At 34.4% G+C, this 14,611-nt stretch overlaps 1 protein-coding gene across 2 annotated transcripts in view; it reads right to left on the bottom strand.

Moving 5' to 3' along the window:
- Pola1 (DNA polymerase alpha 1, catalytic subunit) overlaps positions 1–14,611 on the bottom strand; it is a 305,175-nt gene that overhangs the window by 170,094 nt on the left and 120,470 nt on the right. For both annotated transcript variants that reach the window (XM_028779615.1, XM_028779616.1), the window contains exons 27-30: positions 8,156–8,188; positions 7,408–7,500; positions 5,380–5,585; positions 2,355–2,487 (exon numbers count right to left, since the gene is read on the bottom strand). In XM_028779615.1, the coding sequence (XP_028635448.1) occupies positions 2,355–2,487; positions 5,380–5,585; positions 7,408–7,500; positions 8,156–8,188 (465 nt within the window). The remainder of the gene's footprint in view (positions 1–2,354; positions 2,488–5,379; positions 5,586–7,407; positions 7,501–8,155; positions 8,189–14,611) is intronic.

Raw genomic sequence — 14,611 nt, 5'->3', positions numbered from 1 at the left:
GACTGGGATTGAGAGAGAGAGAGAGATATTTTGAAATATGAACTAGGTTTTCCTTATTTGACTTACCTCAGTATCTACTACTGCACATGTAAGAGGAATTCCCTATTTGCTAAGTAAATGATGAAACAAGCAAATTCTTTTAGAGCTCATCAAATTACTATTAATTATATGCTAAAGAAGATGGAGAATATAAAGCCAGTAAGTCAGTTTCTGTTCTGCTCACACAAAAGAGAAGAGCTCAGTCTAAAGAGAAGGCTTAGTGATTAAAGAGTGCCTATTGTTCTTACAAAAGTCCCAACTTCAGGTCCCAGCACTCACATGATAGCTTACAACTGCCAGGAATTCCAGTTATGTGATCTGACAAACTCCTTGGAACTCCTAGAGCTCCTTCATGCATGTGATACATATGTATACACTCAGACACAGACATTTAATAAGTAAACTGTAAGATTCACTGCCCTTATTAACATACTATACATGAAGTATTAACTTTTACTGCTATTAGTAATCTCACCATAAGATGATAATTATTGAACCTGAGCAACAGATACTAGAGATGTGATACTATTCTTTTACTTCTGTCTGTTTGGAAATTTAAATAATAAAAACAAATAAACTAATGAACTTGATTCCTGGCCTGTGCAGAGTTCAGTCCCTTTTGCTGTGCGTGGTGGTATATACTTTTAATCTCGGCACTGAGAAGGCAGAGGCAAATCAATCTGGTTTACACAGAAAGTTCCAGACAAGCTAGGACAATATAGTGAGATCCTGTCTTGAAACCAAATAAAAAAAATATTAATGTAGACACAGAGATACCACTATATTCTTGACTAAAGTTCTTTGTACATACTGTAATATGAGCCAGTAAGAGTGTGAGAACACTATCTTCTTGGATGCATTTGTGGTGTTATAAATAATATAGTCAAGCTTGGTTTGATTCTTTTAAATTTGTCTGTCCCTGGAGCCTCCTGTTTTGGACAGCCATGTTTGGAGGAAGGTAGACAAAAACTAACCATAGATACTGTATTTAGAGTACTAAATACTAAAAAAAAAGAATAATGATTTCACTCATTCAAGCAAAATTTTAGAAACTAAAAATACTTATTAACAAAACACTCTATAGATGCCAACATGTGCATGCATTGCATTATTTATAGTGAAGAGCTAGTGTTAAAGGCACATGTAGCTCCATGTATGATATAATTGTCTTTGCTAATTTTTTTTAATTAAACATATGATGGTCAAGGTATAAAAACACAAAATTAATCTAAGAATAAACATAAAGTCTTAAAGATATGTCTAGACTTTTCTACTCTCCAAAATTCAAATAAAAACAAATTAAACTCACTGTGACAGTTTCATATCCAATATGGTGGTAATGTTTTATTTTTAAAAAATCATCACCATGACAAACAGACTATGATGAAAATAGGATGCATATTTTGTTATTATTAACTGATACCATCTTTTCACAAAACCATTTTCCTACATCCATTCAGATAAGTAGTTGTATCTTTTGATACAAATGTTTTTTTAATTTCATGGATTGTGCAAGAAAGTAATTCATCTGAATGCAAAATAACAAGTAAATGAAGATATTCGATGAAGTTATTTATAATAAAATTTAATGAAGAAAAAACTGAATAAAAATATCAGCAAAATAGATGACTAATGTATTGATTAACTTTGTTTATAGGTACTAGGAATCAAACCTAGGGACTTGCATATATGATTTTTCAGGTAATATAGATATAGGTTGGAAAAGATATCTATATGCATAATGTGATATTATTTTAAGATGTACAAGTGCTTTAGATATAGAGTGGTTACCACTATCTTAATTCTAACTGAATCTGTACCCAAAGCCCTTTTAACTATAGATACTCAAGGGATGACTATCAGTCAAGTAATATATACATACACACTTGGAGGCAGGAGCAGAAGGGGAAAGACAAGGAGACAAGGGAGATGGAATAAGGGGGAAGAGGGATGGGGGGAGGGGAGAGGGAGAATGAATGAAACTATAAGAATAAATATGAATGAACAGATCTATACATCAAACAACTATTACTTTAGAGGACTATGAAAAGGGGAAGATTCTCGAGGCCCTGAGCCATAAGCTAATTCACTCCATATGCTATCTGGAAGTAAAAAACAGTCGTCTGTGGCAGCCATGGCAGTACCTGTGGCTGAAAGAGCGATACTAATGTTCAATCTGTGAGACAGTTGTTAAGCAGCTTTCACCACCAGCTAGAATTTATTTAAATTGCAAGGATGTGATGGTTCTTCAAGTATCTGAAGGAGGAGAAAAACACATGACAGCAGCTGGGCTCAGCAATAAATGCTACATTTACCTTGTTAATTTCAAACTGGCTCACTGGGACACTGCCATTTAGCACATTTTCTCCAATTTCTATTAACCTCTTCTGAATGTTTTCCACAATGGTATCCCGGCTTTGATCAGAAAGAATCTGGCCAATGACAAAGCTGAATAAAGAAAAAAATATGATTTTTCATATCATATGTCATTAACAAAGAAAAGACAGACATCATGTCGCTAGATTGGCATGTGGACAAGAGCTTATGCTAAGAGCTAATATGAGGGTTAGTGTCTAAAGAACAATTTACATTTTATTTTATGTTTATGAGCAAACATTTTGCCTACATGTATGTTTGCACATCAATCTGTATGACATAGGCAGAGGTCAGAAGAAACTATAGGGTTTCCTGACACTCTAGTTAAAGATGATTGATCCTATTCCAACTGAGTATCCATCCCATGTACAGTCACCAAAGGTAGATGCTGATGTGGAAGTCAGGAAGTGCATGCTGACAGGAGCCTGATATGGATGTCTCCTCAGAGGTCTTCAAGAGTCTGACATATTCAGAGGCAGATGCTCACAACTAGCCATTGAACTGATCATGGGGTTCTCAATGGAGGAGTTAGAGTGAAGACTGAAGGAGCTGAAAGGATTTGCGGGCTCATGAGGAGAGCAACAATACCAACCAACCACAGCTCCCAGGGTCTAAACCACCAACCTGGGAGCACTTAGGGAGGGATCCAGGGCTTCAGCTGAATAAGTAGGAGTGGAGGGCCCTGCTGGGCATAGGTGGAAGAAGAGATCCTTGACCTCATGAAGGCTGGACGCCCCAGGGGGTGGGAATTTTGAGGGTGGGGAGGTGGGAGTGGGGAGGTAGATAGAGGTTACATCCACAGAGAAGAAGGAGGAGGGGTGAGGGGATAGGGGGTTCCTAGGTGGGTGGGAGATGGGGTAAGGGGACAACATATGAAATGTAAATAAAACATCCAATAAAAAATTTTTTAAAAAAAAGATGATTGGTCCTGAAAATCAAAACGCAGGTCCGAGCAGCAAGTGTTCTTAAGCACTAAGCCATCTCCCCAGTCCCCACTGCTTTGGTTTTAAATATTAACCAAACTTTACTAGCCTATGAATTCCAGGTCGGCCCTTTGACATATAGACTACTCATTTATATAGCAGCTAATGCTTTTATATGCAATAGAGAAAAACGTTTACCACCAGATTTAATGATTATAAAATACAGAAGCAATTATATTCTAACCATAAGTTAATATTTTAGAAGATAAATTTTATCTTTATTCATAAAGCAGCAAGATAGTATCTCTGGTATCAAGATAACATCTCCATCTAAGATGGCTATTTAGCTAGGTAAGAAGAAATATAAAGCTTCATAAAGAAATAAAAAATAATCTAAGAGACTAGAGGATTGACTCGAAGGTTAAGAGTATTTGTTCTTCCACAGGATCCAGGTTAAATTCTCAGCACCCACATGACAGATCACAGTCTAGTCCCTGGAGATCCAGTGACCTCTTCTGACATCTATGGGCACCAGGCATTAACAGAGTGCATAGACATCCATCTAGCAAAATACTCATACACATAAAATAATAAACCAAAAGGGAGTAAAAATTACAAAATATCAAACTCTTCTTTTTAAAGCATCATTAAAAAATTGCTCAATGTTCTAACTTCTAGGTTATCCCTCAAAAATTTCATATTTATTCTACAAATCCTCAAGAAAAATAAAATAGCCAACATTTTATCCATGTCAGAGAAAACACAGACCAAGAGTTTGACAGCTACTTTATCATTGCCAGAAAAAAGAACCCTGATAAAAACATTTGTATAGCTTTAATTACTAACAAATTTCTAACTCAGAAATTTACTTCTATTATTATGCATCTTTTCTTAGAAAACAGAAAGCTGAGAACACTCTAGTCGACAGCCTACACAAAGAGTTTTATCTTTGAATATATTTGGAGCAATGAAGTATTCCAAAGCATATTTCCTAAGATGCAAAGCATAGCCTATACTCAGATGAGCACCTTTGCCTAATCAAGGAGTTTTGAGGAAGCAACACTCATTCAATCTCTCAACGTGAAAGCAGGAAGAAGATTGGAAAGTAACTTTAAAATTCTGATATTTACCAAAAAAATTAAAAGTACTTTTAAATCTAGCCATCAAGGAAAATTTGTTTTTATAAAAGATCTAAATCACAATATAAGAATATGGGAAAGATAACATATAACATGTCTAAACATTAATTTTTCAAATGAGTACTTCATATACTAATGTTAGCACAAATTATTTATCATAATCTTTAAGTTGCTAGTAGTAGGTCATGTATTACTTCAGAGGCACACACAGTATTTTAGAACTTGCTCTCAAATTAATCTGAGATTAGTAAGAATCATTTATATACAAATGATATAGAGAAATAAAGTCTCACTATATTGCCCACTTTGAATCACACATTTCAAACTACATAACAGGGCAATGATTAAAGTTATGATTATAATTAGGATCTAGAGATTCAGGATACAACACTTTCAAAAACAGGACTTTAAAAAGAAAACAATACCAACAAGAATCAACTCTCTAAGGATCCAGATGTAAAGATTTCTTCCCACCATGAGATGCTATCTTACAGCTAGTGTTTCTTACTATGCAAATTTAGCTTTATCTAATTTTTAATCTAACTGTAAAATTTTATTTGTAATATGCAATAATAACAATAACAACAAAGAAGGAAGTTGTATCCTTATGCTTGGCAGACTCACAGGCATTTTCCATAGCACTTGGATTTGTTTTAAAAAGAATTTATTTTTATTTTATGTCCATTGGTGTTTTGCCGATATGAATGTCTATATGAGGGAGTCAGATTGTGGAATTATAGATAGTTATGAGCTGCCATTTGGGTGGTGGGAATTGAACCCAGTTCTTCTGGAAGACAGTAAGTGCTCATAACTGCTGTGCCACCTCTCCAGACCCTACACTTAGACTTTTTAAACAAAAATTTGAAGGACAAAAAACAAAAATAAATAAAAGTTAAACTCACTTTCCAGTGTCCTTGGCAAGATCACACCAGTCTCTTCTAACTATATCTAATCCTTTCAGCTCCTGCTTGGTAATGTAATTCCCATCGGATGTTGGTTCAACAACTAGAGCAGCATATTTCTTTTTCTTCAGCAGCAGCAGAGACTTGAAAACACCATCAATGTCTATTTCAAGCAGTTTATACAATTTATTCACTTCACTTTTTACCTATGAAAATTTCAAATATTATTGTCATATTCTCAAATGCCTAACAGGGAAAAGATGAACATGCTATGAATTTGCAAAAGTTATCTTCAACAAAACTTGAAAGCACATATAATTAAATTTATTATTCAACTTATATAACATGGAATTATTTAGTGCACAATTTAAAGACATTAAGAAACATAACAAAATCAGATCTTAAACTTTCCAGTATTTACTGGGAAGACTCTAAGTCAGAATATCACGGAGCTATTTGTTCATAAATGTATACTGTAGCACTATTAATAATAACAAAATCACCTAGGTGTCCATCAACAGAGGAACAGATAAAAAACATTCATTACACCTATGCATAATAGAATTTTTTCTAGGCATAAAGAATGAAATTATAATGTATGTACAAAAATATATACAACAATAAATTATCATATTCATCTAGTTAGTTCAGACGCAGAAAAATAGGGGTAGGAGGCTATGAGAACCATCCCCAAAGTACATTATAAACACATATGACAATGTCTGTATAAAACTCAGATATATGTACACTGAATATATACCAATTAAAAATAAAATAAAGATCTGAACAACTTGGGAGGCTGAGGCAGGATGAATTCAATATTGAAGCCAATTTGGGGTGCTTACAAAGTTCAAGAGAAGCTAGAACCATATAGCAAGATTATCTTTAAAATAAAATAAGTATATTTTTAAAAATTAACAAAGAGACACAAATATTTACATATAAGTCCATCAAAATAAAGGCTGGGACTGGATCTTTTGACTCCAGGAAATAACTATAGGAAGTTCTTTTTTGAGTCTAAAGGCAATACATATATATTTGCCTTGGAAGTACTGAATTGATTAAAAACTAAACAGTCCAACTAGTATGTGAACAAAGGCATTACATAGAACTTTGTTAAATAATATCCAAAAATGACATTGGCACCTTGAATAGCTACGGGCTAACTGAATAAACAAACACCTTCCCTTTGGACAAGGCCAAGGCACAAATCATCACCTCTAGTGAAAACTGAAAAGCTTTGCAAGGCCAGTAAGAGTACAAAAGTTCAGTGTTCTATAGAAGTAGAGAGTACAGTTCAAATTCCACATTTTCCCGGAAGGAAAAATGGTAATTCTTAAGATATTTCCAGGTTTAGAATCTGGGACAAAATCTTAACAAATCAAGTACTCAAGAAATATTTGCCAAGTGTGATTCAGTTACAAATGATTGCTTCTAAATGTTCCTTTTTATTTTCTAATATATTTTAAGTATTCCTATAAAATTAAATGAGTATTTGTGAGTACACATGTATATGGAGATAAGTAAATATTCTTTCAAATCTCTGTATGAAATATACCTGAATACTACTAGATGTACATTTTCTTCTGAATGACAATGTGAGAAGTTTTTTTTTTCCCCTCCGAGACAGGGTTTCTCTGTGTAGTCCTAGCTGTCCTCAAACTTACTCTGTAGACCAAGCTGGCCTTGAACTCAGAAATCTGCCAGCCTCTGCCTCCCACATGTTGGGATTAAAGGCGTGCACCACCACTGCCCAGCAATGTGAGAAGTTCTAATGTGACTATATTTATACTTTTTTACAGTAAAAATCTTATCCATTTTTTAAGGAAACCAATTGCCTTTGAATTTTTGCCTCAAAACAAATCAGAGTGTAAGGAAAATTAAAGAGAATGAAAAATTTAATGACACTAAACTTATTATGTTCAAAAGTATACACATGTACCTAACATATGAACTTATTGTATTTACTGTGTTAAACAGAGTTCACAAACACAGGTTAAAAAAAAAGCAATCATTAAATTATCTCACCTTGTTTCCCAACTTAAATACTTCTTCCAGGTTGGTGCTATTAGTATTTATCATAATTGAATCTGTGTCTCCATAAATAACCTCAAGATTCATCTAATAAAAGTCAAAAGTATAAAATTAACAACAAAAACCCATAAATCATTATATACAATGAACATAAAGGTTTCTAGTACTAGAAGCTATAGGTGCCATTGATTTCTGACAGGTCACGTTACTTATATAAGCAGTGAAGGATTAAGAAAACCTTCCCAATTTTCTTCTAAAAATGCTGGGAGAATTAACTGTGTATAGTTTCAATTCAAACAATATGGAATTTGATAAAAATAAGAATAAGCCTAGGAAACAGGGTCTTTATTTAACCACTGTGACATGTGCTTAGTGGTCATGGCAGTTTAAGAAGCAAAAAATATTGATGTAAAAATTATAGGGCAAAATTCTCAAACAATATTTGGTAGACTATAAATAGTGCCAAAAATCAATAACAAACAACACTTGAACACATAAGTATAAAGCAATGGAAATAAACTCTAATTAGTACCATTACTAATTTGCCTGAAATACATATAGTTAGATCGTATCAGTGCTGATACAAGAGAAGAGGCTGTAATCCATTAGGAGAGTTTATAAACGTAAACTAGGCATCCTACAAAACAATTTTCAGTATGTTTGGGTTACACTTTTTCTTGGACATAAAAATGTCACCTGACATATATAAGAGTTATTTTAGAATGAAACTGTTCAGCATTACCTTCTGTACCATCTCTTTCGTGTGCATCAAAATCTAAATAAAACAAAAGTCAACATTAACATATTATAAAATCACAAAAGCATAACTAGAGCACAAGAGATTTCTAATTTCTAAGCATCTTTAAAACTCTTGAATATATCACACCAACCACTCTCAAATAACATCAATATAATTTAAGTTTAGTCCCTATGCTGATGCTTAACAGAGACATGGAAATCAATAAATATCTGTATTTCTGTGTATACTTAATAAACATGTATAATAAGGTACCCCCTTAATAATATGGCAAAGGCCACTTATTCTCAGTACTAATATTTTAATAGAATTACATGATTAAAAAAAGCTTTACAGTACTTAAAATCTAGGAATTCACACCCATATTCAGAATGTTAAAAGTATTCCATTTAACGTAAAATTATTTTGTAGACTAAGTTCCTTAAGATGACTATATGGCCTGGCGTTAGCCCAGTGCCCAGCAAAATGGTGAATTTCAATAAACAGTAAATGAAAACAAACATGTAGATAATTATGAATGGGTCTGTCTCCAGGTCCACATGGATACAGGCTACAAAACATAAAATAACATACACACAGACAAAAAACAGATATAAGTTACCTTCAACCCTATCAGAAACATCATATTTAGTTAAGTGAAAAAAACCCTGAAGAAATAATATGATGTACTGCGAACAGAGGCAGATGCAAGGAAATATTAAATCATGTGCAAGATACTATGCTGAGAGCACCTCCTGCATTCTATTATTTCTTTCCCCAAGATCTCCAAGAGGTAGCTACTATTAATATCCCCATTTGCTAGCTGCCAAATGACAAAGAAAGTAATTTCTTTTTCCTAGTCACAGCAAAACAAGGGTACAAAACCAGGCACTCTGGATCCAGGACAAAAGCCTTAATCACTCCACTGTATTGCCACTCTGGTATCACTCATTGTTCATGCATCAATCTAAATTAGAAGTCTCTTTTCCAGTGAGCCAGCTAACTGAAGTCCCAAAGATTTGTTTCAGTCTTCCTTGTCCTCCACAGTAAGAGACCGATACACCAACAAAAGTACTTGCCTTTGAGGAGATTACGTATCTATCTATTACTTCTAATCTCCATTGCCCACTATCTTTTATTACTACTGCCCAACTTTGCTGAGATGTCCAAAAGTTCCTTATGGCTTCCATGCCTTGGGGGCCATGGTGAGTTCTGATTAAGCTAAGCCAGTAGTTTTTATGTGGGCTATATAGTAGAATTATCTGAGGATTTTTAAATAACTAAAGCAGTGACAATCAAAACTGTCTCCAGAGCTTGTTCCTGGTATAAAACTCTCCCTGACTCCAGTGTTGAGAACTACTATGCAACAGTACTGGCTTTCAAAATTTATTACATGGTGCTACATTTTCTTTACTAAAGAAAACAAACATCCCCCTGTATTCAATATCTGGCCCAGAATATCTCTGACCAAAGTTTTTAAAAAGAGTTCCAAAGATGATTCTTAGGATTTGTCCAAGAAAACCATAATAATTCCATTTTGGAGACATTACCAATTTAGATATGTTCATATGACAGCTTTACCCTGGTCAATCAAAGGTAAGGATTACTCTAGGAAACTTATATAAAAGGCATGAGAATTAGAATACCAGTATAGATTGACAGCGAGCAACAATGGACATCATGGTGATCATGAAGGACCATTCCAGATGTTGGTTCAAACCAACATCCTAAGAAAGCACCTGACTCCCGGGGTTACGTGGTTATTGCTGAATGACACCTGTAAACTAACTTGTCTTAGTGCTTACCAACTTGAATGGATCAAAAATAGTCTCCCAAAGTGTTTTCAAAGCCTCCAAGATCAAGCTGAAATTTTACAATGACATCTAAACCCCAGCTCTACCTATACAACTGTTATTTCCTTCACAAAACCTTAGCTGGCCAAGGGAAATTGGCCAGAGTCTGTGAATAGTTATCATACTACAAGCTCATCTTTTCTTGCCTTCACCCATACAGAAGAGATTCCTTGCCCAGTCCTCTGACCATGATTACAATTTATAGAGTTCACCTTAAACCAAATTTTATTGCATGAAGCCTGAACTAACTGTCCCAGGGTAGAATCTCATTGATTTGTTCTTGTTCTGTTTCTCTAGTAACCAAATGAGACTTTGTATTATTAATAACTGTTACCCTCCCAATTAGACCACACACTTCTGGAGGCCCAAGGGCATGTTCACACCTACAAGCCTTAGATATGACAAGCAATCAAACTGTATGCCACTTGACTGACAGGTCCCACAATAATCCCAATTAGTTTTCCTAATAAACACTAAAATTAAATTATGGGACAATACAATGCAGAAAATACCCAAAAATGTTGGGAGAGGAGGGAAAAACTGAGATTAGCCTAAGTTAAGCTAATCACAGAGAGGATGAACTGCTTATTGAAAGTTCATCTCCACCTCCTTACAAGACTTAGCTACTTTCACCACATGACCAACTCCATAAGCTCCCTAGGTAACTGAGGTAGCCGTTATCCGCAAATGAAGTGATCCAGGATCAATTTGTCACTTTTCACTACATATTCAGTATCCAATTTTTGTTCCTCTTCTCTCATAATGTGCAACAAATGTATGCTCTCATCCCTGTGCATGAGCTAGCAACTTTGACCACTCACCTCTAATCTTCCATAGACTCTAATTTTCTAATGGATTCTAATCTTCCATAGACTCAGTTATTTCCAAGCCTGATCTAAAGGCTGCTACCAAAACTATCTTCCCTCTCTGGAGTCATAAACCTTTGAGTAGTTTGGGTTTCGTTTTTGTTGCTGGTGCTACTGTCAAGACAGTGCTACAAACTGCTTTTGTCAACTAATATACTTTTATTTTAACAACCCACTTATTCTAATGACTATCTAACAATCTATTATAGGAAGAGATCATAATTTATTCAATTATGTTCTATTCATGAACATAAGTTGTTTAAAATCTTTGCCATTATAAACCATATTTCTATTCCTCCAAGTGAACCTACTGAGTCAATTGTTATGTTTCATCATTTTTTAAAAATATAGCCCACTAAACTCACTATAGAACCTATAATAATTTTGTATGTAGTTTCTGTCATCATGTTCTCCAGTGATTTCTACCAAGAGCTGGTAACAAAGCCCTCAAGTCAAAGTCCTCATCATAGTCTGCAACTCTTCAGCTTATCTGATATTGTAGGAGACACAAACTAGAAACAGGGTGACCACTATCTTCTTGTTCTGCTCCACTAAGCAGCTCTACATGATGGATACTGTGATAACCTATAGAGTCCAATGCTTACTCAAGTACTAATAAGCAATACCATACAAAGGCTGCCTTAGGCCCAGGCCTCAATTCTAACTGCTCACTGGGGATGGCTCTATTGTTGGATACCCAGTAAATTAGAAAACTTAGTATATAGCAGAGGGCCTGGTATATGGGGACCACTAATGAACAACTTGATGGTGATGGATGAATAGTTCTAAAGGGTAGGTGGTTTCACAAGACCCATGTGACAAATGAGGAAAACTAAGTTGACACTTTACCTGAAGGTTTAGAACTGTGTTTGATCCAGAAGTTATAGTTCAGTGCCTGGACTAGAAGCAGGACCTTTGGATTCATTTTCTTCTCATTGTGTTCCCACAGCCTTATTACAAAAACCAACCCATATGAAGCTAATAATCATAAACTTATATATCACAGATATTTTCTCCATTGAAGAAACACGTTTTTTAAAAATAGCTACTGGTATCAGAAAAATCTACTGGTCACAAGGTACAGTGAATACATGATGACTGTTCATAAATTCACTTCAAAGTGACAAGCCTAATATTACAGCTAGCCATTCTGACAGAAAATCATTTTATAAGCACCACTGGCCAGCAAACAGGGCTGTAAGATTGCTAAATTCATTAATAAGGCAGTCTGCAGCTCTCTGATTTCACAGCAACACCTGCATATTTAGCTACTCATTACCAATTGGATGATGGAATTTTTTTTCAAGCACATTTCAAAAATCTGCCAACTTCAAGTGTAAAAAAATAAACTTTGTGGTTAATTTTTCCCTTAACAAAGTACAGCTGTTGAGAATAATTGTTCAAGATCTTACCCTGTAATGTCAACTGCAGCAGAACAAAGAGTATTTAATTAGCAAATCTATCCAGTAATTCAACACCTATTATATAAAATGCCTTCGTGATTTTATTCAGGATAATTTGCTAAGAGGGTTATTACTGACATTCAGATGGAATTTAAAATTCCTACGCAAGTCGAGTCATAATAGCAGTAATGATCTCCCCAATCAGGAGATTCGGTGTCACACAAGGCTCTCTTGCAATGCAGCAGCCGATTTCCTGACTTCTTAATTCCTGGGCTCAGCTCAGTGAGAGCCCTTCATGCCGATATTTCAGTCAGCAATACATCTTTAATGGGACTCTATTAAAATAACTAGAACAAAAATGACTTTTTTTTGGTTAAAAAGAATGACAGCACTGCCATCATATCAATCATTACAGGCTTTGCAGAACAGTGTGGTTAGGGGGAAAGAGGAGGGGGAAATAGGAAAGAGATGGGGGTGGGGAAAGAAATAATTAAAATAATATCAAAAGGTATTTTAACCTAAATCTGAGCCTCTAAGGCAGGAGAAAGGTGGTAAAACTAAAAAGGAAACTTAAAATTTAAAAAAATGTTTTTTTAATAAAATGTTTTTTTTCTTCCTGGAATACACGTACAATATGCTGTTTACTAAGCAGAAAGTACAAGTTTTCCACACGGAGATTAACAACAACAGCAACCTAAGACTACTATTGACATGTATATTTACAGGTTCTCCTAACCAACCCAGCAGTACACCTGGATACTTATTTATATTTTCTTTCAAAAGAATACTGTTGTGTTGCAAAGCATTGAAAAGTTATGAAATGTTTTTAGATGTTGTTATAGATTAATAGTGTTTAATAACACTAAATAATTGAAAATATCAGCATTTCACAGTTAAAAAAAGTTTCAAGGTCCTATTCCCAAGGTTACGTCTACTATAACAGCCACTAACAAGAAACCCACTTCAATGCATAATCTGTGTTCAACATAATGAAAATCCTACACACTAATGAAATATTATATAATGTCAAATTTCAAACAAATAATGAATAAAGATAATGAATCTTGAAATCTCAATGGCTATTAATCACACACATTAGAATAATAAGGGTAGCACAATGAAGGATTTTCGATAGGAAAGAGAAAAGTAGAAGAAATATAAATATTATGATATTTGGTAATACAGCCATCATCTAAGTGCTTCCTACTCTAAATTTCAGGAATTTCCAAGCAAGACTCAAGGCTACATAGTTTTCCTACTTGATGAACATTTATTTTAAGTATGTTATTAGATTTCATTTCCTCTTCATTTTCATTCTCAATTTTTACATGTGTCTTCTGTGTAAAATGCTCAAAGAAAAGCTACTATGAGCTGAATAAGCATTCTGTTTTCTGTCTTTAACAATTACTGATTTTGTGATAGGTTGCTCACTGCTATTAACACTAATTTTATTTTCTCTAAAACTAGGGTGTTCTTAGTACCTAGTTCTATGAGCTGGGTAGGAATAAAAAGAATTATATGCTAAATTATGCTCTGTAAAGATAAAACATACAAACACTAACTAAAAAAAAAAAAAGCAAGAGGTCAAAACCTGAGCCCTGATTTAAATTGCCAATTACTAGTTAGGTGTAAGGATCCTCATCATTGATCAAACAAGGAGGCTGAGATTATCTTCAAATCTAAAAACCTAGAATTCCAAGTTTGACGTGCATAAATATCTCTTCACTTGATTGGGTTATTTTATTTCTGAAACAAATTCATTTCTTTAGTATTAGGAAAGAAAGACTATAATATACCCACCAAAAATTAACAATGCTGAATACAAGGATGGAGAGATAGAAAGATAGAAAGATAGATAGATAGATAGATAGATAGATAGATAGATAGATAGATAGATAGATAGATAGATAGATACATAGAGACATAGAGACATAGAGACATAGAGACATAGAGACATAGAGATAGAGAGATCCATATTCTTGGTTGCCTTGGAAGACTATTAAATGTAAAATAACTAAAACTGTTAGTGCTCACAAATGGTCTACATAGCTTTATGTCTACTGTATAAGTGAGTGGCGTGGCTGACTATATTTGCAATACTTAAAAATACCCAATACCTTCTGTTGAATTCTTTTCTACTTCCACCAAGTGCCCAAACACATCTACAAATATATCATGGTTTCTCAGCCTCAGCACCATTTATATTTTAGCCCAGACAATTCTTTGTCATGAGGGCCTACTTTACATGCTGTACACTAAAGATGTTCAGCAGAAAAAGGTAGAACTTCCTCTAAAAATTCAATGAACCAATATGTCCCGAGATACTAGACTAAATCTCTG

This window comes from Grammomys surdaster, unplaced genomic scaffold (genome assembly GCF_004785775.1).
Source record: "Grammomys surdaster isolate TR1022 unplaced genomic scaffold, NIH_TR_1.0 357, whole genome shotgun sequence".
Taxonomy (NCBI): Eukaryota; Metazoa; Chordata; class Mammalia; order Rodentia; family Muridae; genus Grammomys; species Grammomys surdaster.
Note: the sequence above shows the minus strand (reverse complement) of the source record. Positions and strands in the feature narration are given on the sequence as shown.